Source organism: Antrostomus carolinensis, unplaced genomic scaffold (genome assembly GCF_000700745.2).
Source record: "Antrostomus carolinensis isolate BGI_N321 unplaced genomic scaffold, ASM70074v2 scaffold6827, whole genome shotgun sequence".
In the NCBI taxonomy this organism is placed as follows: Eukaryota; Metazoa; Chordata; class Aves; order Caprimulgiformes; family Caprimulgidae; genus Antrostomus; species Antrostomus carolinensis.
The window spans coordinates 4,851-27,146 of NW_010329397.1; the positions used below are offsets into that span (position 1 = coordinate 4,851).

At 35.7% G+C, this 22,296-nt stretch overlaps 1 protein-coding gene across 1 annotated transcript in view; it reads left to right on the forward strand.

The window, feature by feature from the left end:
• The first annotated feature begins 3,042 nt into the window (after positions 1-3,042).
• The window catches only part of TUT4 (terminal uridylyl transferase 4), a 38,301-nt gene continuing 19,047 nt past the window's right edge, over positions 3,043-22,296 (forward strand). The window contains 14 exon segments of the mRNA XM_010172545.1: positions 3,043-3,710; positions 5,430-5,593; positions 9,108-9,224; positions 11,429-11,606; positions 12,816-12,904; positions 14,056-14,107; positions 14,924-14,993; positions 15,973-16,099; positions 17,120-17,239; positions 17,625-17,846; positions 17,983-18,157; positions 20,094-20,836; positions 21,351-21,501; positions 22,089-22,175. Coding sequence (XP_010170847.1) covers positions 3,149-3,710; positions 5,430-5,593; positions 9,108-9,224; positions 11,429-11,606; positions 12,816-12,904; positions 14,056-14,107; positions 14,924-14,993; positions 15,973-16,099; positions 17,120-17,239; positions 17,625-17,846; positions 17,983-18,157; positions 20,094-20,836; positions 21,351-21,501; positions 22,089-22,175 — 2,857 coding nt within the window. The 5' untranslated portion in view covers positions 3,043-3,148.

The following is a 22,296-nucleotide window of genomic DNA, read 5'->3' on the forward strand; positions in this document are numbered from 1 at the left end:
TTTTTTTTTCACATTGTTTCATTAGTTGGTTTACTTTGCAGTTCTTTGTGAGGTGGTAATGTGGTTACTATTAAGTTACAGCAGTTGAGATTATTTTTTGTTTGCTAAATCATTTCAGTATTAAAGAGAAAAAGAAAAAAGAAAATCCCAAAGTACAACATTATTTTTGCACTTGCATTTCAGATTCTGAATTTAATTTTGGAACTCTTTTTTTTTGTTGTTGTTCAAAATATTCTTGTCTTAGGAAATTTTATGACCTATCTTTATTCATATTTCTCAGGAATAAAGAATCTATCTGTGCTTTTTAACCTTAACTACTTGCATTTGATTACACTCATTCACTTAATATTTAATGTAGTTACTACTCAATTTATTAGTTGGGTTATAAAGTTATTTTTTCCACCATCACATTTGTACATTTGATTAAAGCACATATATTCTCTTTGAATATATAACTGTGTATTTTATTGAATGGATGAGATCAAATCACTTGAGCCTTTTTGTGGATTTTTTTAAAACCTTCCTGCGAAATATGAATCTAACATTTTGACACTTAAAAAAAACCCCAGAGCAAAACGAAGCCCCACTTTTCCTCCAATGCCAGAATTTCGTGGTAGCTTTAAGCTGGAAGTGGTGCCAAGAGAAGTTGTCCCCACCCTACTAGTTGTTTGTTATTACCAGCTCCTGCTCCTCCCTTGTGCCAGCTTTATGTTAAGCTGGATTGGTTTTCCGCTTTTGTTCACTGCAGAACTGCACAAGGGAGGGAGCAGCCGAGGAGTGGGAGTAAGTGGCCGGGGCTGGAGAAAGGGTGTTTGTTATTGCTCCTCTCGGAGTTGGTGCCCACCGACGCTGCTTTCAGTGAATGTGGAAGCGTGGCCTTGGTGTGCTCCAGTCTGGATTGGAAAGGTGGCATGGATGTCAGAAAGGAACCAGAAATGAAAGTGGAACTGATGTGTGTGTGTGGGGGGGGGTTGTTGGTTTGGTTTTTTTTTCCTCCTTCTCTTCAGAGCAACTAAAACATAAAAAATAGTTTAGAATTTGAAAAATTCTACTCTCCTTTCTCTTTTGGTTACATAAAAAAACTTCACAGCAGAGTACAGTTGACAGATAGTGACCTTCTGTACGTGGCTGTAACACCTCACTGGTCTGTAGAGCAGGGCTTTGTACTGGTGCTCATCTCACTGGTCTGTAGAGCAGGGCTTTGTACCGGTGCTCATCTCACTGGTCTGTAGAGCAGGGCTTTGTACCGGTACTCAGCATTGGAATAATTTCACCAGCCTGACTGTGGGGACCTGGGACTGTTCTGACCACGCTGAGGCCTGAGCAGCGCTGGTGCAGGTGGGCAGCAGGGCTGCTCCCGAGCTAGTAAGAGTTGCTGTGGGAAGGACTGACTGCAGTCCAAAGGCAAATACTGTTTAATCTTTTGGATTTTTGGTCTTTGACTTTTGGTCTAGAAGTAAGAGCCAGGTGTAATCAGTGTTTAATAGAAAATAGTTGTAATATTAACTAAATGTATTTGTGAGATAAAATACTTAGCTGTTGGAATTAATTTAGTAAGACAGATTTTCTTTTATATTTTACTGAAGACTGATGCTGACATTAAACTCATGAAAATTCTTGTGGGTTTTGTTTGTTTGTTCATTTTTTGAAAGCTAATATGTATTTTCAGTTATATCAATAGAACCTTAAGATAACCATTTTTAGTATGTGCTTTGTGTCTTGAAGTATTTTCTGATTTGTGTCTCTTTAAAGTGAGAGATAGTATCTACTTTATATAGCCTGAAAAAAAAAATTAGTCTTTTATGCTGATAATATTCAGAAAGTTTGGTTGTTTTTTTTTTTAACTAGACATTTTAATCTGACTCTTCCTTCTTATTCCTGTTATTTAAGTACAAAAGTCCTTTGTTACTTCTAATAGTTGCAATTCATTGACTTTTCTATTATTCCTTTTCTTTACTAAATGATACACTGCTTATTTTGATGGGCTCTCTAAAACACAGAAATTGCCATGGATCATGCTTTTACCTACCAAATACGTTGTTGGACAGGAAAGAGAGAAATTCTGTATTCCCAAATGCCATATCTTGCTATAGCTTTATAAAATTTATTTTCTTCTATGTCTAATAATTCATTCTCATAATTTTTTATTGCTATCTCAAGGTTGGTTTTTTTTTTAAAGTGAATACAGGTTCTTAGTACAGATCCCCCTTTCATTTTCTATATTAGTAAGAGTAATTCCTTACAAACAAACTCATTTATTGAAACTTAGCTTCCCATTGGAAAAACTATCTTTGAGTTGTCTCCAGCGTAAAGCTCAGATGATATTCCACCTAAAGGACTGAGGTTTAGATAAGTAAAGTTAATCTGTAGCTTGAAAAAAAAAATTACTATTTGTGGGTTTTTTGGCTAGGCAAAATCTTATTTAATTGATGTCAGTTAACTTATATGAGAGTGTGTCAGAAATATGCTTAAGTATCTGTGGATACAGGTAATAGGTCAGGTTTATTATTAATACTTTGAGCTATATCTCTCAATATTTTTTGGTTTTTTATTCAGTTAATAAAATGGAGCTTGCTTGCTAGAAACTGAATTAGTTTTCTCTAGTGGCTAATTTGAGCAGTATGCTTATTGAGTGGTATTTTTTAGATGTGTTATTTTTTTTTTTTTTCCTCCAGTGTAGTTGCAGACATTTTGGTTCTTGTTTTTTTTCAGAAAGCCAAAAATAGGAAGGAAAGAAAAAAGCAAGCTGTTGGCAGGTTTATCACTGAGTGTTTTATACCATGTTCTGCCATTTTTCATCTCTTCACATCCCCTCCTCTTTTATTAGAGAAGTCAAGATGATCAGAATTTTTGTGAGTTTTACTTTAATACAGAATGTATTATGAAAATTAACTTATGCCTGTGTGGGGAAACATCCTTCCTATAATAATTTGTAGTTATACTTTTCTTTAGAGAGGTTTGTTTTAATGAGTTGTCTACATAGAGCTTTGATATTTTTCCTTAAGTTTAAAAATGTCTATCATTATTTCTTCAGTAGACAATCAGCTACGATCTTTGCCTGCACAGCGGATTTAAAATCAACTGCAAATTGCTGAAGAATTGCACTTCAAGTGGTCTCAGGAGACAGGAGAAGCAGGTCTTCACTATAATGGAAGAGGCCAAGAGCTCAAAGAATGGAAATCACGACCCAAGGAAGTCTGTCCGTCTTGTCTGTGAGGAAGGCAAAGCAGTCAAAGTTACAAATAATCAAAATTATAAACATAATAGAAATGACAAATCTGTGAAGGAAGTTGGGAGAAGTTCTCCAAGTGGGAATAGTAACAAAAAAAGTAAACAAAATGATGTTTGTTCTGAAAAACAAGGAGAAAACAAATCATGCAAAGTAAATAGTTGTATTCCTGGAACTAAAGATACGGGGTCAAACGTTCAGGATCGAAGTCATGGAAAAGCAAAAAAACTTTCTAATTTATCATCAGTGGTGGAAAACCTGAAACAGACAAAAGCTCAACCAGTGGGAGAAAACTTTCCAGGCTCCCATGTTTCAGGGAACGGGGTCAGTACGGAGAGCTTAACAGCTACACAGAAAGGGAAACTGCTGTTGGAAAACCCGCTGGGAGTTCAGCCTTTGAAGACTAGTGTTGATCAGACCAGTGATCCTGGTAAAATGGCTTCAGATCAAAGAAAAATGGAACATAAGCCTGATGACTTCAGTGAGTATTATTCAACACCACTTTATTCAGTTTTCTTCTGGTAAAATTGTTAACAATCTGAAATAGGCTTTGAAATGTTTCTATTTGCTTTTTTTTTTTTTTTTTTTGCATATAGTAAGTTGCTGGTTGCATTTAGCGAGAACACACTATTAGTAGAAGCATATTACTTAGAGAATAAGAGATTATGATAATAGCTGTGCTTTTTTATCGTGCCTAAGACCTAAACATTCTTTGTAAGATATTTAGTGTGTGTGGGTTTCAGGCAATTTGTGAATATAGTGTCTTGGGAGGGAGGAACCCTTCAAAATATCGTTGCCACTTACAGACATGCCAGCTCTTACTGCTTTTCAGAAATATGAGGGGAAAGACCTGCAAGAAAATGCATTTTTCATAGGTGGGGGAAAATATTTACCTTTTTTTTCTGTGATTGTTGTGCTCTTTTTGGTACTAAAAACATTTAAAATATGTTTTGTCAGATGGCTTTTCAATGTGGGGAGGTCTGGAATACATACCATCCATCAATGGTTACCCTCATGAGTGTTCAATTCTTACACGTTTTCCAATTTCAGAATTAAACACATGGATCAGGCTTTGTCTCACTTCATGTTAACTCCTTAGTTCAGTCATGCTTTTTCAGAATGCAGTTTTTCTAACAAAAGTGCTGTTTTAAGATGGTGTGCCAGTGCAGACCTTCTATTTGAAGTATTTCCCACTATTGCAACAGCTACAGCAGCTGCTTGTATGGAAATACTAGGAAAATAGAAGTGCATGGTTTTTTAGCTATCTTAGTAAAATTTAACAGGAAAAACAAGTTGAAATGGCAGCATCCTGCGATCAGCCAGCTCTTTGTAGACCACCATTGTGTACTGTAGGAACCATCTGTCACTGAGAAACCAGGACTTGAAAACTTGCTCAGTTTTGATTCCTGGCGAATCTGGGGGCACAGATCTCATTTGAAAGGAAAGAAAAAAGAAAAAAAAAAGTCCAAAACACAAACAGCCCTCACTCTTGCTGATGTAAAAACTGCTGGAATAATTTAAGATGTAGGTGTTTGTGTGTATGAGTGGAGTATGAACAATTCTTAGGCATCTGGAGGAACTGGCCTTTCAGAATTGACCTGTGTGTGTGTGAGTAGCAGCGTTCCAGAGCTCCGTGGTTGGTAGCCGTGGGTGGCAAGGTGTCATGGTGTGTTCAGATGCAACTCTGGCAGCCTTCTAAATTGAGGTCTTGAAATGCCTGATGACTGACTGCGTAAAATCATTTGGGTAAATGTCTTTAAGGCAGTTCTATGACTGTTTCCTTAATGAAATGTACTGTGTGGAAAAGTTTAATCCTAATATTTCTTATTTCTGTTATATTAGAGCATCAGGATCTCAGGTACTCTGTTCTGTGTAACAAAAAAAACCCCCTTTCTTGCCTTGAAGAACTTAATAGAGACTGTGAAGTTATGAAGGAAACACAAAATAAATCTACCATTTTTTTTCCTCTTTGTGATAGCATTCTTAGTAGCAGACTAGTCTCTGAAGTCTCTCCAAAATGCTGGTTAACATACTGGAAACATTCTAATGGCTAAGGTGATTTTGGCCAGCCTTTGGACAAAAAACTGAAATGCAGCTCTACTTTGTGTCTGGCTCCTTAGTAAATGCTCTTAACTGCTCTCTACTTCCACTTTTTCTCTCCCAGAGTTACTCTAAAGAAAATAAATATTTCTTTCTGTAGGTAAAATAAAGAATTCAGAATCAACTAAAGAACATGCTTTGGAAGCTGATTATTTAGAAAACACCACTGTTATTGATGAATCTGATCTGACAGCTGAACAGCAACTGGGGTTGAAACAAGCTGAAGAACGTCTGGAAAGAGATTATATCTCACGTCTTGAAAAAGTAGGTTGAGTTATTTATCAGATAAAAAGGAAAATGAGTGTCTTCTTTCATTATCATCACCAAATTTCTGGTTGGGTGGTATTTGAATTAGAGCCTGTTGCCTTTGTTTCTTTCTTCTTTATAATGAATCTCTTTAGTGATCTAAGATATTATCCCTAGTAGTTGACTAGTCATTCATTGTGGTAGATGATGTGGATTGAAAACTTAGCATTCCTTTTGTGGTAGATGTAGCCTTGTAAAACAGTATCTTTAAGTTCTACAGGCCTAAAGGTTTACAGTTCCATTACTTCCCTAAGATTTTTCTAGAAAGTCTGATTACCTCAAAACTCAGAATACAGGATTGAAAGGAGCCTTGCACTATCTGCAGTGTATTAGCCTTCCACCAGTCTGAGTCACCTATATTGAAGGCGACCCCATAAAAATGTTCATCTGAACTGTTTTTGATATAATCTCCAGTGAAACAAATTTGAAAGTCAGTATAACTCACCCAGAAGTTTTTATTAGTGTCTAACGTAAGTGTCTCTTGCAGCATTTTGATGCCTTGTATGTTGTCCTAGGAGAATAAACATAAGTTTGTAACTTGTTTCAGCAACATTTTACACATTTGAAGATCGTTACCATTCCTGCAGTCTTGTCTTTATCTTTAGACTCAGTCTTTGTTCTTTGCTCTTAGGGGTTTTTTTTGGTTACTGATTCATTCTTGTTGCTTTTCTGTAGGCATCCACCATGTAACTGGTATCCAAAATTGGACATGCCATTTCAGCTAAGGTCTTAGATATAAAGAGGAAAGCTGACTTCATCTGTCTGAAATATAGCATTTGTATTTAGGATATCTGCTTTTTTAGCAGTAATAGGATGTTGGCTTGTATTTTGACCAGCAGTGATCCCATATCCTTTTCTTAAGAAATGCCCAGTCAGGTGTTCCCAGCCCTGTATTTTTTTGCAGTTGATAATACCTAAGGAGGGAACGATAGTTTGCTTTGATATTATTTAATTGCAACTTACTTATTCTATTTCTCTTAATTTATTGTGATCACTGAATTTTTGTCATCTTACATCTTCTGTAACCTTTCCCAACTTGGTGTCTTTTGCAATTCTAGTCAGCACACCCTCTGTTGCATTTCCTAACTCTTCAACAAAAATATGAATGTTTCTGAACCCAGAAGGACCCCTGTTGAAAAATACTTGGCACATGCTTTTAGACTGGTAGTGAACCAATCTAGGTATGTGTGCTCTGATGAGGGTTTTCTGAGCAGTTTTGCTCCCACCTTACTGTTCTTTATTTAGATAGTATTTATGGTCTCCTTTTGAGACTGATACTATGACAAGTGACAGAAACTTTGTAAAATTCAAGATGCAACATCTGCTGCTGCTTCTTCAAGCCTCATGATTTTATGTTTAAAAAAGCAACCCAAAAGTTGGTTTAGTGCAGTTTGTTTATAGCAGATCAGTTTGTCACCTATGACCTGTTTTTACATGCTTATTAATAACTTAATTTTTTACAGTATTTTTCTGGGTGCTAATTCTGATGTCTTCAATTCCGTGGATCATCTTCTTTAGCCTTTTTCTTTCCTTGTGATCTCAAACCTTCCCATTCTCTGTGAGTTCTTTAAAATACAACTAGCTTTGAGATGGATTAGCTCCCTGAATATCCAAGCACAAATTTCCTGAGGCCTGTCTTCTTTGGATGCATCTATCTTACTCAAGTAGTAGTCTGGTACCTTTTTTTGATCTTGCTGTTTTGAGTCCTTGCCGCTTTCGTTGGTGTTGAGCATAACTAGGTGATCACAAAAGGCTTTACAATAAAGGCAGATAAAAGGTGTTACCTGATTCAACCTTTCTGGCAACATCTGTTGACATAATACTGCAGATCAGTATTGTAAAGAAATACCCAGTTTTATAAAATACTGTTATTGCTGATATTAATTCAGTTTTAGAAGAGAGTGGTAAAATATTTATCTACTTCAATCATCAGGTATCAAATACTTGAATCTTCTGAGCTAGCCAAGTGTAACTGTCTATAAGTTGTTTTCCAAATAGATGTTTTATTTCATCTTACTAGGTATCTGTCCCATAGGAAATAAGGATGAAGAGCATTAGTAATAAAAGCATCATGACCTTGTTATTTTGAAGTGGTATTTACCCTGCAGTTGGAGGGTATAAGACCTTTTTTTTTTTCTCACCCCCCTCAAAAAACAAAAGATCAGACTCAGTAACTGGAAAAACTTGCCCAAATTTAGCAGTGGTTTAGATTTCCATATATTAAGTCAAATTTGTTTAACTGATCTATAGTCCACTGTAGTGTCTTAAAATGGTGTTCTCTGTTCATTCATTGTTATGTCACTGTTTAAACATCTGGTGTTTTCAGTATACTTTTTGGTTATAGTAAGTATGGATGTATTAGAATTAGGATGGTAATGTTAAGTAGGATTTTTTTTCTCTCCCAGTTTAACTGATAGCAGTTATTGTAAAAATGCTAACAAGTCTGGAGGAAAACTGAGGCTTTTTGTTGAGGTCCTTTTGTCTTTGCAGTGAACATATCAAAAGGTTTCCGATGTCTATGGCTGTATTTTACTAAAGCAAGAAAATACTACTGCAGGATGAGACAGATTAAAGTGGACTATTTGCGAACAACCCTTCATCTTTGCAGAGGTGTTTCTTTCTGCCTTTTAGTCTAGTAGTTCTTGGTGGTTTTCTCATTGAATAAACTCCACAGTGTCCCCTCTTGGACCCTAGGAAAATATTGATAGCCCCATCACCTCCTGAGTCTTGGCTGCTTCTTGCAGGCTCTCAAGGGTCTCCCAGGTAGCAGCTCTCCATTTGTGTACTCCATCTCTCCCACCCTGTCTGTACAAAATGATGCTTGTTCTGCATGTTTCTCCAATTCTGAGCATCCAAAATTATTCATCAAAATGGAATAATCTTACCTCTTGTCAGAGGATCCCACCTTATCCAGATTATAGTCATTAGTAAGTCAGGAACTGGCCATCTTCCTCCTTCTTGGCCAGCCGCACCCTTTTTAATAGAACAAAAAATGCAGTACTTGCACAGTACGCTGTGAATATGCTAGCCAAACAACAACACCATCTGTCATAACATGGATAGTAGATAATATGATGAATACTTCCCATTTCTCATCAGAGAAAGGAGGATAGAGCCGAGATTTAATAAATCCATAGTTATTAAAAGCTTGAGTTGACAAGGGAATGGCTTACTAGCCTTTAGGTCAACCTTAAGAAGCATAAACTCTTCAGTCTTAATCTTACCGCACTAAAATTTATTAGTAAGTGTAATATTCAAGTCATCTCACTTCCTTTCCTCACTTTCCCCACTTGTCATATCGGTAAAAATGAATTTCCACTGTGTTTTTTGAAGATTACTTAATGTTTGCAAAGCATCTTGACGTTACAAGTGTTACATAATTGTTAAATACAGTTTATTATTGAAAGAATTGAATTTTTCAGACACTATTGGCAGAAACATTTTCTTTTAATCTATGGCCATTTTTCCTCAGCGCTCCCCAGAATACACCAACTGTCAGTATCTATGCAAGCTCTGCTTAGTTCACATTGAAAATATCCAGGGAGCTCACAAGCATATTAAAGAAAAACGTCATAAGAAAAATATAATGGTAAGTTAAAAAATAAAATTTTGACTGATTTTTTTTTCTCTTTTTTTCCTTTTGTGATTTAAGAAAAAAAAAGATATTTTTTTTTATTATGTGGTATGTTTTCTTTGGTCACCTTCATTTAGGTGAAAGTTTGTGTGCTGAGCAGAGATCCACAAATTTCTGTTTTGAGAGGAAGGGCTGGATGATCTGTCCAGGCAGAGAGGAAAGAACATTTTTGGTCATTGCTTCTGAATTAGTGTCTCTGAGTAGTGGGCAGTTCATCATACTTTTAGTAACAGAATGCAAGGTAACTTAGATGAGAAACATACTTAGTTTTTCTCTTTCTTACAAAAATAATGGCATTGTTAGCAAGTCCTGCAGGGACTGGAGGTGGGTTGGGGATGTTGTTTTTTTTCTGTTTTTTCTCGTTTGTCTGACTTGTGCAGTTTTTTTCTACATCCTTTCTGTGATGGGTAAGCGGACAGGATAGTATATCTAGACTAAAAAGCGAGTTGGAATAGGGAGGGATTCAGTTCCTGAGTCACTCATCATCTCCCTGGCTTTATTTATGTGTTTAATATGAAAAACAGTTCTAAGGCTTTCAAAAAGAAAATCAGTTTTCTTATCAGATACCGTGGTGTTACTGTTTCCTTTGCTTTAAAGAATGGTTACGTGCATGAAATCCACTAAAAGGTGTGCAGATTTTTTTTTTTTGTAGACGCTGCTGAAGAGCTACAAATTCCCAAATATGTAGGGTTTTGTGATTCAGATGGTTAAAATTACTCTTCCTATAACCATTCCCCAAAATTCAATCAATTACTCCTATTCCCATGTATTTCTTACCATACTTCTGTTTGTAATTAATGCTCTAATTCTATTGAATATGCAAGCCATCACCTGGAAAACTCTTGGAAGTTTCTTGGAAGACGAAAACTCTTCCATTATATCTCAGAGAGTAACATTTTTGTATTATGTTTGGTTATTATTTGTAAAGGATTCTGGTTCTCTTGTTGTCTGCTAAATTGTATCATTCTGAAAAAAAAAAAGAAAGACTAAAATGGCAACAAACCATCCCCTTGTTTGATGTGGAGGCAGTTTCGTACCATGCTTTTCATCTGGGTATGGAGCTGAGAATTGAGGAATGAGGTTTCTTTAGCACTGAATGGAAGTGCTAGAGGACAGGGAGCAGTTTCAGTTTTTAACACTTGTCTTCAAGGAGCTTTATGTTGTGTGCCACATTACACTGATAAATGGTATGTAACTGTCTAAATGTTACTTCATAAAATATACCTATTTATAGCTCTGACTATGAGATATATGGCTGTCAAATAAGCTTAACAGCAGCTGTGGCTTCCTTGCTCAATAAGAACCCTAAAGCAGTGACATTAAAAAAATCACAGGCCTTTAAAAATACATGTTCTTTCTTATGCTAAATTTGTTCAGGTAAGAATAGAAGAGTTGAGAGATGCAGCCTAGAACTAATGAAACATTTTCATACTAGACTGTATGAAACTATTTCTAAGTGCATAGTTATTTGCTGATTATTATTTATTTCTGTGGTCAGTCACATATTTCATTTAGTTGATGAATTTGTGAAACAAGTGATTGTAATACTCTCAAATGACTGGATGCATCTGACATATTTCTTACTGTTGGATTAAATTGATTATAATTTGATGCACTGAAAATAGCACTTTCTGTCCCCAACTGTTTAGGCAGCAGTGAGACTCAACTTATAAAAACTTCTTGGAGCTAGGAGTGTTTTTTCTGCCTCTGAGATCTCTCCTTCAAGTACAGTCCACTGTGAAAAAAATCTGTGTGACTCTAGAAAAACTTTTTCAGCTCAGTTACTTTTATTATGTAGGAGCAATTACAGCTTTTCATTTCCTTGGATGAATTCTGTTTCGGAACTGTCAGAAAATGTGGTTCAGGAATGTAGCACAGCAGATTTCCTCCCCAGTTACCAGCTGTGAAACAACATGTTCTCTTTTAAACACTGAGTGTCTACTGTCATTTCTGTGAGCCATGCTAGTCCGTTTGCCAGTTAGGCTGGGCAGAGTTCCTGCCTTTGGAAGTGTTTGGTCAGGACACCATGTAAATAGAAGAACACAAACAGCAAACAGTACATTCTAATATCATGGGATAGTATGAGGTAACCTTTTGCTCTTAAAATACCAGGTTTTTTCTCTTTAAAATATTACGTTTATCATCCAACAATTATTCAGGAAAAACAAGAAGAAAATGAGCTGCGTGCCCTCCCACCTCCCTCTTCTGCACAGTTGGCTGCTCTGAGTTTTACACTCATTGAGGCAGCAAATGAACAAGGCATATCAGATGATGACTTCAGAATTCGTCAAGAAATTGTAAATGAGATGGAGAAAATTATTCAACAACCCTTACCAGGTATTCATAGTATTCTCCATTTTCTTTAGGTGAAAATTTTTCTTTATTTTTACACAGATTTTGATGGCTTCATTAATGGTGAATTAATGGATTTGGGGTTAAACTATCTTTATAATATACAATATTAATATATACAGGCATTTTAATACAAACTAGCAGTTGATCTAAAATCAGGAACTAACAGACTTGCAAAAAGAGGAAAATATGATTGTACTTGTTCTTGTCTGGAAATCTCCAGTGCACAAAATATTTCCTTCTGGTCATGTCTAAAGCCAGCCACTGAGGATCTCCCTCAGGCTCTAGTCCTACAAACCTTTCTGCCTATACCTTACCTAGAATTACTGTATGTCTGTGGCTGTTACGTTAGAGATTTTTTTCCCCCCAAGTGCACTTAATTAAACTAATATAAATGTAGCAGGAGGGGGAACATGAGAAGGAGTTTGAAATGTGGGTTGTTTTTTTTTTTTCCTATTGATCCTTCAGTTTTTTGTAGCATTTTTCAGGGCAGATAAAAGTTGCATGAGGCAATTTTTTTTTTAAAGCATAGTTTTAGGAAAAAAAAAATTAGAGCTCAGCTATGAGTGGTTTCGGTAAGTGTATGAGACATTTTCAGTACTTAATTTTGATATGAAATATGTGCAGGTCCTAATCAGTAACTGTTCATTAAAACAAGTCATTAAAATCAACAAGGGTTATTGTTTAACACATATTTCTTCTCATGTATATTTATGGTTAATGGGTCCTAAAATGAGTAGGGGTGTATTTTGAGATCAGCTATTGCTTCTGAAAGTCTCTAGAATTGTCTTAACTAAATAGGTCAAAATATTACATTTACTTAACCATGTATAAATATCATACTTCATCTGCTTTTTTCTTGGTTGAGTGCTTTATGTTGATTAAAAATAAGAATAATTTTTTTGGGGGGAAAAAAGTCAGTAGGTTAAATGCTTAGTCTCATTTTTATTATTTTTTTTTGCTTCCATGGGTCAATAAAGTTCAGTGTCTTAATAAAACTGGTAAAAATTGTCTGGATAAGTTGAATGGTAATCTTCCCCCTCCTTCCCCTTTTGGAAGTACAGTATGTTACTTCAGTGGGACATGTTAAACATTCAAATCCAATTTATACAACTATTGGAAAATAAAATAATATAAAATAACAGTAAAATAATCTTTGACATTTGCTTGTTTGCATTGATTTCTCTCTTGCAGACTGTTCACTGAGGATGTATGGCTCCTGTTTAACTAGATTTGCTTTTAAGACCAGCGATGTTAACATTGATATCAAATTCCCCCCTAAGGTGTGTAGATATTATCTTCTATAAAATAAGAGGTTTTAAAATCAAGGCCATCAACATTTATTTCTACTCCATTGCTTTCATCTTCTAGTGGGACACACGGTGTCAGAATAACACAAAGCATGTAATCTTTGATTTGGTGTCAGGTGTCCCATGAATCAAGTGGATAAAGTTTTCATTGCTTACTAGATAACTTTAATTCTGGGGTTTTTTTACAATCTTATGCTAGCATTGAAGTAATGTGAAAATAGTCGGCTCTGCTTTTATGTGCTCATGATTCAGACAGTAAAATCTTAGAGGTCTGCATTCTCCCCCCCCTTTTAAAGGTGGGGCTAAAAGTGACAATTTTCCTTTTACATTTTAGTCGCTTGCAAGTTGATGTCACATTCCAGTTCACAGTTTACTGTGGAATACAGTATAACTTACCTTTAAACATTGAAGTTGTTGGTTCATGATGAGTATGTGGTATTAGCAGCATGTTCTTGTTAGAGACACAGCTGCTCTTTTTTTCCCTGTGTATGTGACAGTGGAATTCAAGATAGCTGGTTTGGGTCCATACTCACACATAGCATTTTGAAATGATACTGCAGTTAGAAAGCAAAACTTGAGCCCTTTTGTAAACAATTGCATGTGGAGTGTACCATGTCACTTTTTCACAAAGGCTCAAAGGTGGTGCTAATTTCTAGCTTTTCTTTGAACTATTTACAGCTTATCTTTGAAACACTACTTAAGTTGATTTCTGGGGAGAAAAGAAAACGCATTTAAAAATTATAACCTTTAAAAACCCTTGTGAAAGTACTGACATTAAATTATTTCCTGTTGTGCATTTCTAGTGCCATATGTTGACATTGAAACTGTTGAATATGTGGCAAGTATTTTGTTGTAACTTGATAGAATTGTTAATATGGAACGAGAACAGAAGTATCAACAAAAAAAGCTGTAGGCTGAAAGAAAGCCGGCTAATATGTTTACTAGTACCTGTTTTCATGGTGCAGACAGATGCAGCTAGCTTTTTCATTAATACTGACACATGATTTTGCTTTTGTGAAAGAACATAGTGTTACTAGTTGTGCAACCTAGGTAGTTTTAAACAAAGTGTAAAATAAAATAGGTTAGTCTGAGTAATGTAACCTGCTCTACTTTTGTCATTTTAGATGAGTCAACCAGATGTTCTGATACAGGTGCTTGAAATCTTGAAGAACAGTGGTGAGTTTTAGTTGTATCTTATTTCTATTTAATTAACATTCCAAATGTTGTTCAGTTGTTTTTATACTTAATTTTTCTGTAAATTTAGAAATCTAGATTAATTTTCAAGCAAAGTATCTGACCTGGTTTTATGATGTGATTTTTTTATGAACACCAGTGCTTGTGTAAGTGAGAGATGAGAACCTGCAGCAAGAGAATGGCAGCCCAGGTAGTCCAGTTCCAATTGCCAGGATTTATGGTAATAGTGGTAGATGCCAGTTCAAAAAGTATTTAACTTTGTGGGAGAAATTCTAAGCAGTAAACCCAGAATCCACTTTCCACTTGTATATGAACATCAGTGAGGACTATTACAAGACTTTTGAAATTGTAGCTTCCTTGTTCTGTCAGGAAGTTGTCTAACCCTGTAATCCGCACATCTTGAACCAAGTGACACAAATGCCATTACATTTTTGATCTTTCAGGAAATTTTGATAGGTCAGCTCCATAAATGCTTCTCAGACTATCCTGATGGTTTGTCAGAGGTTCAACCTTGTGTCTTTCATCTGTTGTAAAGACAAAAAGATTCTAGAAGAGATACCAGCTCAGTTTCCTGACAAAGAGTTTTGGTTTTGTTTTGTTGGGTTTTTTCCCTGCTAATTGTGTGATACTGGTGATGAGCATCAAAAGTAACCAGAAAATATTGCTTACTCGTTAGCTACACAGCACTTAATTTGAGTTGTTCTGTAAAAGCATGGTATAAATGTAATAGTTTTAAAAACACAATTGGGAAGACTGCAGAAGACTTTAATATGCAATGTTTTTTTCTTCCTTTCTTAGCTGTCTACTCAGATGTGGAGTCAGATTTCCATGCCAAAGTTCCTGTTGTCTTTTGCAAAGACGTTAAAAGGTACATGTCATTGAAAAGGATTTTTAATGAGATACCGATTTTGACTATGCTTGCTCATAGCAGCTGCTTGCCTGCACTCCTGACGATAAGTGCTACTGTAACATTTGGCTGACATTCATGTTAAAGGGGAATTGCTCATACACAAAAATACAATCTAGAAAGAAAGCTTAGCTTTGTTTATATGCCTCATAGAGCCTGTTAGTTGTAGGAGTCTGAAAATACCAGTTCTAATTTAGTTAAATAGGGGAAAAGTGGAATGATTTTTAGTTGATATTTAAAATTTCTGCCAGCAGTTTAATACATGGCTTTAAAAACATTTTCTGAGATACACATTACCAGTAAGGATCCATCATCTGACAGTTTCAGTAAATTCCTAAGAAGTAGCAACCTCCAAAATGAAACGTGGTTGCTGTGTGATGTCCACATTGTTTTGACAGGCTAGAAGTGTGTGATTTAAACTCTGGGAAAGTAAATCCAGCAAGGGTGGGCATATCTCTTCCTGTGTTTGTAGATTATGCAAATGCCTTGTAAGTACTGAGAGAATAGAAATAATTATTCGGAGAAGCTAACCAAAAGTTTTTAGAGCAGCTGTTTTGTGGACTTACCAATTCTCAGTGTGCAGCAGGCCTGGGGTTTGATTGCTTTATTAATTTGGTATCTGGAAGATACACATGGAGTTTGAGTTGTGTAAGATTGCACAATTAAGTAATCGCAGAACTTCGAGCAATTCTTAATGCTGTTTTATATTTTTAGCTGTAATGAAATTGTAAGTTCTAGATCCCACTGATGAGCTAATAATAAAATATTATTGTATTCTAGAGTGTAGCTTTTGTTTAAAAAGTTCAGGTTCTTACACAGGGAGACACTGATGCATGTTTTTACTATGATAGATGTGATGTCCCAGCTCCCCCCTGCCCCAAGCACCATCCCTATCACAGGACGATAACTCTTTTTATCTGTTTTACATTTGTAATTACAGTGGTTTGACGTGTAAAGTAAGTGCTAGAAATGATGTGGCTTGCCTTACAACTGACCTGCTGGCTGCACTTGGTAAACTGGAACCTGTCCTTACTCCCTTGGTTTTGGCTTTCCGCTACTGGGCTAGAGTAAGTTAATTAATATTGAGCATAATTAAATATGTTTATTTCCTCTTTTTAAGTACTGCATACAATGTAATGTATAAGGTACCATGAATATGCTTGTAGAAAAGAACTTCATGTCACTAGTTCACCTCTTACCTTAACAGGCCAGAACAAGACTGAAGATTTTGGTGTGAAACTGTAAATACATATGAAGCTTCCACTATTTTGTTAGTTTAGAATATTCTATAGTTAGAATTCTACTATTCTAAAAGTAGTTAATTGATCCTTGAAAACCAGCTCAACAGAGCAATTGGGTCTTGTGAACTTCCTGCTGTTGAAGTCACATTGGAAAAAGTTAACTTGCTCAAAAAAGAGTCTGTCATCATACCCTCCTGTACTTCTTACCAGACGTCAACGATGATCACAGGAACCAAGTTACAACGTTCACAGCCGGTCTTGTAATTCAGTCCTGAAGTTACTGCCAGGCCATACTTGACTTATAATGTCTTTGCTTTATTGAAAAATCAGTTTCATTATTTTATTATTGCTTGATTTAGCAAGGTGTTTTTACAAAAATTCCTGTTTTACAACGTAGAAGTAGCAGCAGTAGAAACTACAAAGAACTCTTCAAAATCTAATAAGTGTGTTACATCTCTCGTGAGTTCCCATGGAAGAGATCAATGTCAGCTTACAGCCAGATGCATAGAATCTCCATCTCCATACATGAAATATCTCACAATGACAAAAACTTGATAGTTGACTGAAATACTAGATAAGAACATAAGTGTGTCCCATAATCACGAAATGTGATGAAACTGAAGGGAATAACATATAATAAAATAGTATAACTTAAGGCACTGTATGAATTACTATAATTTGCATTTTGTCTGTACATGGCATGATGACATCAGTTTCTGAGATAAAGGATTTTCTGTTTCACTCTAGTATGTATCTCACATTTCTTTAATATTAGTCCTTTTATAATAGATTTTAAATTAAAATGCTGATATTACATCAGAAAAGTAATGATTTATTCTCTTACAGCTCTGTCACATTGACTGTCAGGCTGAAGGTGGGATTCCCTCATATTCCTTTGCCTTAATGGTGATATTTTTTCTTCAACAAAGGAAACCACGTATTTTACCGTCCTATTTGGGCAACTGGGTAAGTGCTTTGGTAATATAGTAACCTTATTGTTAAATTGGTGATAGTATTTCTGTGTTCTGCAAGGTCATAAAATGTGCAGAATTTGATCACCAAATAAATTTGTAAATAAAATGCATCAGTACTTAATCCTCGCACAGTTAATGCCTGGTGATTCTGATGACTCTTTTAAAAATGCAGCTGTCACAGCCTGCACAATTGTGTCATACTGTATTTTGGAGAAAACGCAAATATTTTCTTCTTCAGTTCTGTGAATTTATTTCTCTGACATCACTTGTTCTTGAGGGGAATAAATAACATAATTGTCAGTGTTACCTTTAGTGAAAACTTTTGTTTGTACGTATTACATAGAGTCGTGTTTCAGAGCTACTTTAATTGTTTTTAGATTGAAGGCTTTGATTCAAAGAGGCCAGATGACCACCAGCTGAAAGGTATAGAAGAAGAGGAGTTTGTACGGTGGGAGTACAAACCACCACCAAATGGTGCAGCAAAAAACTCAGCTGGAGCGGAAAGTAAAACTAAAGTTGAACAACAAAAAGCTGGTGGTAAAAAGGTAACAAGCTCAGAAGTGGACAACCAAAGTAATGCAAAGGAGAAACAGGGCAAAGTAAGTTATATCATTGAAAACCATATTCTCTTATCTCTGTTTTTTATCTTTAAACATTAATATTGGATGGAACCAAGAAAGAAATGGGAATTTTCATTTCTTATTGCAGTTGAGCATTCTTGTCCATGTGTTTCAGTCTCTCTTAGCATTCAGAACCCCTCACCAAGTTTCACTGGGGCAACTGTGGTTAGAACTGTTGAAGTTTTACACACTGGAATTTGCTTTGGAGGAATACGTCATCAGCATACGGGTACAAGAGCTCTTAACCAGAGAGAATAAAAACTGGCCTAAAAGGCGAATAGCCATTGAAGGTAGGATAATATCCTTTTCTAGTTCTGTTGGCATCCTGTGTTATTACCTTTATTTACCTAATACTTACAGGTCTGTCGCAAGAAGTCTGGAAAATAAATTAAATCAATAATTGGAGGAGAAAGTAATTTTTTTTCATACGTATTTTGTCAGCTATTTAGTCTGTTTAAAGTCTTAATTTTCTGTGTAGTACTACTTTTTGCAACTCTGGTCCTTGAAGTACAAAGTGTAAATTTGTCTCGTCGTTTCTTACCATTCTCTTCTTATCAGTTTCTTTCTTTCTACAAAGTATTATTTATTACTTTTTAATAATTCTGATATTATGAATTTTCAGCACTTCTAGCTGGATTTCCAAAAACTCCAGTGTGTTTTGAGCATTACCAGCTATCAGTTTGTTTCCTCTGACTCTAAAGCAGACTGAGCGGAGAGTTTACCTCTAATCAGAGTGAACTGGAGCAAAGTAACATCAAAGTAACACACACACACACACAAATAGAGCACCCTCTGTTGTCCCTTTTCCCTGTTGGTTCCATACTGTGAAACTGGCACACCATAGGCTGTGCTTCAGGGCCTCAATATCCCGCTAAGGGAAGTGCTTTTTTCAGGGAGTAAGACCAAATGAATTTGATGATATTACATACCCTGAGTTATATATGTTGGGGAGAGAAAGAAACAAAATTACTTTGTCTATTTCTTCTTTATAACTGGAAGACATCTTTATTTCTGTTCCTCAACTCAGAAAAATAAGTAAACAGTAATTAACAGGGAAGGTCACAGAGCAGTGCATGGCATTTTGAATTGGGCTTAAGAATAGAGAAATTGGGTATTAGAGGAAGGTTAAGAAACCATTTAAAGTGATATTTTTATAAAAGCATAAATAATGGACAGTTTCTAGAGATGTTGATGAAGTAGCTTTTCTGTAACACAGGTGATGGAGATGACAAGGAGAAATAGGTCAGAGAATCATAAAGACAGAGAAGGAGTTAAAGGTGTATTAGAGGACGAGTCAGTAAGGTGCAAGAAGAGCAAAAAGGAAAAGTAAAAAGGAGAAAAATAAGCAATGAATTATTGAGGCACATGTGGAGTAGTGAGTCTTGAGACCACTCCTGTGGCTTTTATTTCCTCTCCCAACTCCTTTCTTCAGTAATTTTTAGGTAGAGTGTTTGAAAACTAAAGTAGTGTTTATTCAGCAAGTGAGAAACTAAAACCTGTAAGATGAAAGGGCAAATTATTGAGGAAGAAACAGGAAATGATTTCAAAAGACAGATTACATTCTGTTGTTGGTCTTTGTTGTGTTTGTTTGCTTTATGTTTTTTTGTTTTTCATTTGTACCTTTTTTTTAATGTTAAGTTTGTAAATTAAATTATGAAGTAACAGAATCTCAGTTTGATACTATCTTCCCAGGCAAACTTATAGCAACTATGCAAGTGCTCTTTTTACTTGGAAAACATGTTTGATCTAGAAATCGCTAGGAAGGACTAAGAATGAAACCTGGTGAGATTGGTTCATATAATCCTTATAACCTTAATGTTACTCTTAGAGAAATTAATTTCTTAAGGGAAATTCAAATCCTTCTTCAGTGAAGGAAAAATGTTCAGGCAGGCCTACGTTTATTTTGCCTTTGTATGTTTATTTTCATTTCTAGTTTAGAAATTGACCATGATATAATGGTACAATATACCTGTGGTTTTCTTTTTAAATAAAACTGTTTAGACTGGTTTATGATAGCCAACCATTCATGGCCACATGTGTGTTGTGTTTTGTATGGAAGAAGTCCAAAAACCCTTGTGGGCCTTAGATTCTCTAAATGTATCCAAATACAATTCTGGATTATAAGAATCTCTTTTTAACTGCTGTATCATAACTTGGGTATTTCAGCTTCTTTAGTGAAATGTAGAAATTAAAGATTACTAATGAAATTGTTATTTTTCTTCCTAGATCCTTTTGCACTAAAGAGGAATGTTGCACGAAGTCTAAATAGCCAGATGGTATTTGAGTACATCCTGGAGCGATTTAGGACAGCGTATAAATATTTTGCATGTCCACAAAGTAAAGATGGGATTAAATCCAAGCCAGATACCAAGAAAAAAGAAAAAGGGAAAATGAATAATAAGAAAGCCACAAGATCTGAAGAGCCTGTAGCCAACTGTTGCCTTCCACAAGGGGAAAAAGTTGTAGATAAACAAAATGTAGGAAGTGGCTGTAACATATCAGAGAATGAACTTGAATGTAATGAAGTGGGAGAAGCTGTAGCCAAAAGTTGTACTTCCAAGAACACAGACTCTTTGCTACTTTCAACATTGGACTCTAGTTATGATGAAGACAAAGATGAAGCTTTATCCCTTATTTCTAATGAATGCTGTGAATTAAAGCAAAAATCACATAAAGTAAGAGATGATTTAGAAATTTCAGTTTGTGTAACTGAAGGTGAGCTAAGCCACCGTTGTAACTGCAATGAACATCAGCCCTACGACACAAATTCTAGTAATGAATTTTCTGATGCTGAAAGTAGACAGAGTTTGATAACAGAGTCTTCTCAGAAGAATAAGTGCACTGGCACACCAGCTACCTCGCCCAACTGCAAAGCAATGGTGGAAGCTCATGATCTCAAAGATGAAGGCAGACTCTCTACAGAAGAAATGCATTATGTGTTTGATAAGTTTATTTTGACTTCAGGAAAGGTAAGCGGTGATGGTCATCTGTCAGTGGGCTGTTACTTTTAAATCACTGAAACTAAGGATGGATGGATGACAGGATTCTGCCAGTGATTGTTTCAGTCTGTTATGAATGGTAGCTCTAGCCTCTTTAGAGGACCTGTTATTCAGGACTGGAAAACACCAAACGAGTATGCCATTTGGGTGAGATGGTCTGTTGCTCCCATCTTATGCAAAGCTTTCTGATTTCCACAAAAAAAATAAAAATCCGGGGTTTTGTTTTTGTTTGGGGGTTTTTTTGGTTTTTTTCCCCCCTTCCTCTCCTTTCTTGTAGAATTTCCAGGTGCTCTTACGCACTAAGAGAACTAAAATGCAGCCTGTTGAGAGGTGTTCTTCTGTTCTTTGGAGAGACTGTGTTGCTGTTCAGATGTTAAATGTTCTTGGTTGCATGACCTGCATGGAAACGTTAGGGCTTTTGAACTATCTTAAAAGTAAAATTGCATTTGTGCAATTTGTCCCCCTTTTTTTCTTTCCCCAAAAGCCACCAACTATAGTATGCAGCATCTGCAAACGGGATGGACATTCCAAAAATGACTGCCCAGAGGATTTCAAGAAAATTGATCTTAAACCACTACCACCAATGACAGACAGATTTCGGGAAATACTTGATATAGTGTGTAAAAGGTGTTTTGGTAAGTTGGAAAAATGTTTGTCCTCCAATGTAAACTGTGAAATGTAATCTGGAAAAAATAAAAACTTTAGGGTTAAATTACTTATTCCAGTAAATTTTAGTGGGAATAAGCTCTTCTAAGTACCCTAGGCTTCAAATTCACCAATATTTTTTTTCATATAACCCATGGTTGTGATATCAAATTCTTATCACACATTTGAGAAACTAATACTGTACAGGATTTTTCACTCGATTTGTAAAAAAATTACTAATGTTCCCAGAAGTTAGGCTCTGGGCAAAACTAGTTTTTGTGTTTGTTAGATTCTATGGTTTCTTTTGGAAAAAAAACCCTTTTGGGTGCTGTGGTGGGTTAAGCTTGGTTGGATGCCAAGTGCTCTCCAAGCCGCTCTGTGTTTGAATAATTGCAGAAAAATCAGATGTCTGAAATTAAATCCTAACAACTCCAATTATATAATAAAAAAGAAAACCACATATTCAATAAATATAAATGTAATAAAAGAAAAATTCTGACATTTCTAATTAGCTGAAAAAGATTTTTGAGGTAACTGAATGTCACATCTGACTGTGTTTTAATTTGTTTTTACTTAGATGAATTATCCCCTCCTTTATCTGAGCAACAAAACAGAGAACAAATTTTGGCAAGTTTGGAAAGATTTATTCGAAAAGAGTATAATGGTATGTAACTGTAGGTAGTGATTCTTGATAATGCTTTCTTCATTCATGTTGTCCAGAGCATGAAGATGTAAATTGTCTCACTATTGCTCATTTTCCTTGCTTAAAGCAGTGGCATCTCTTT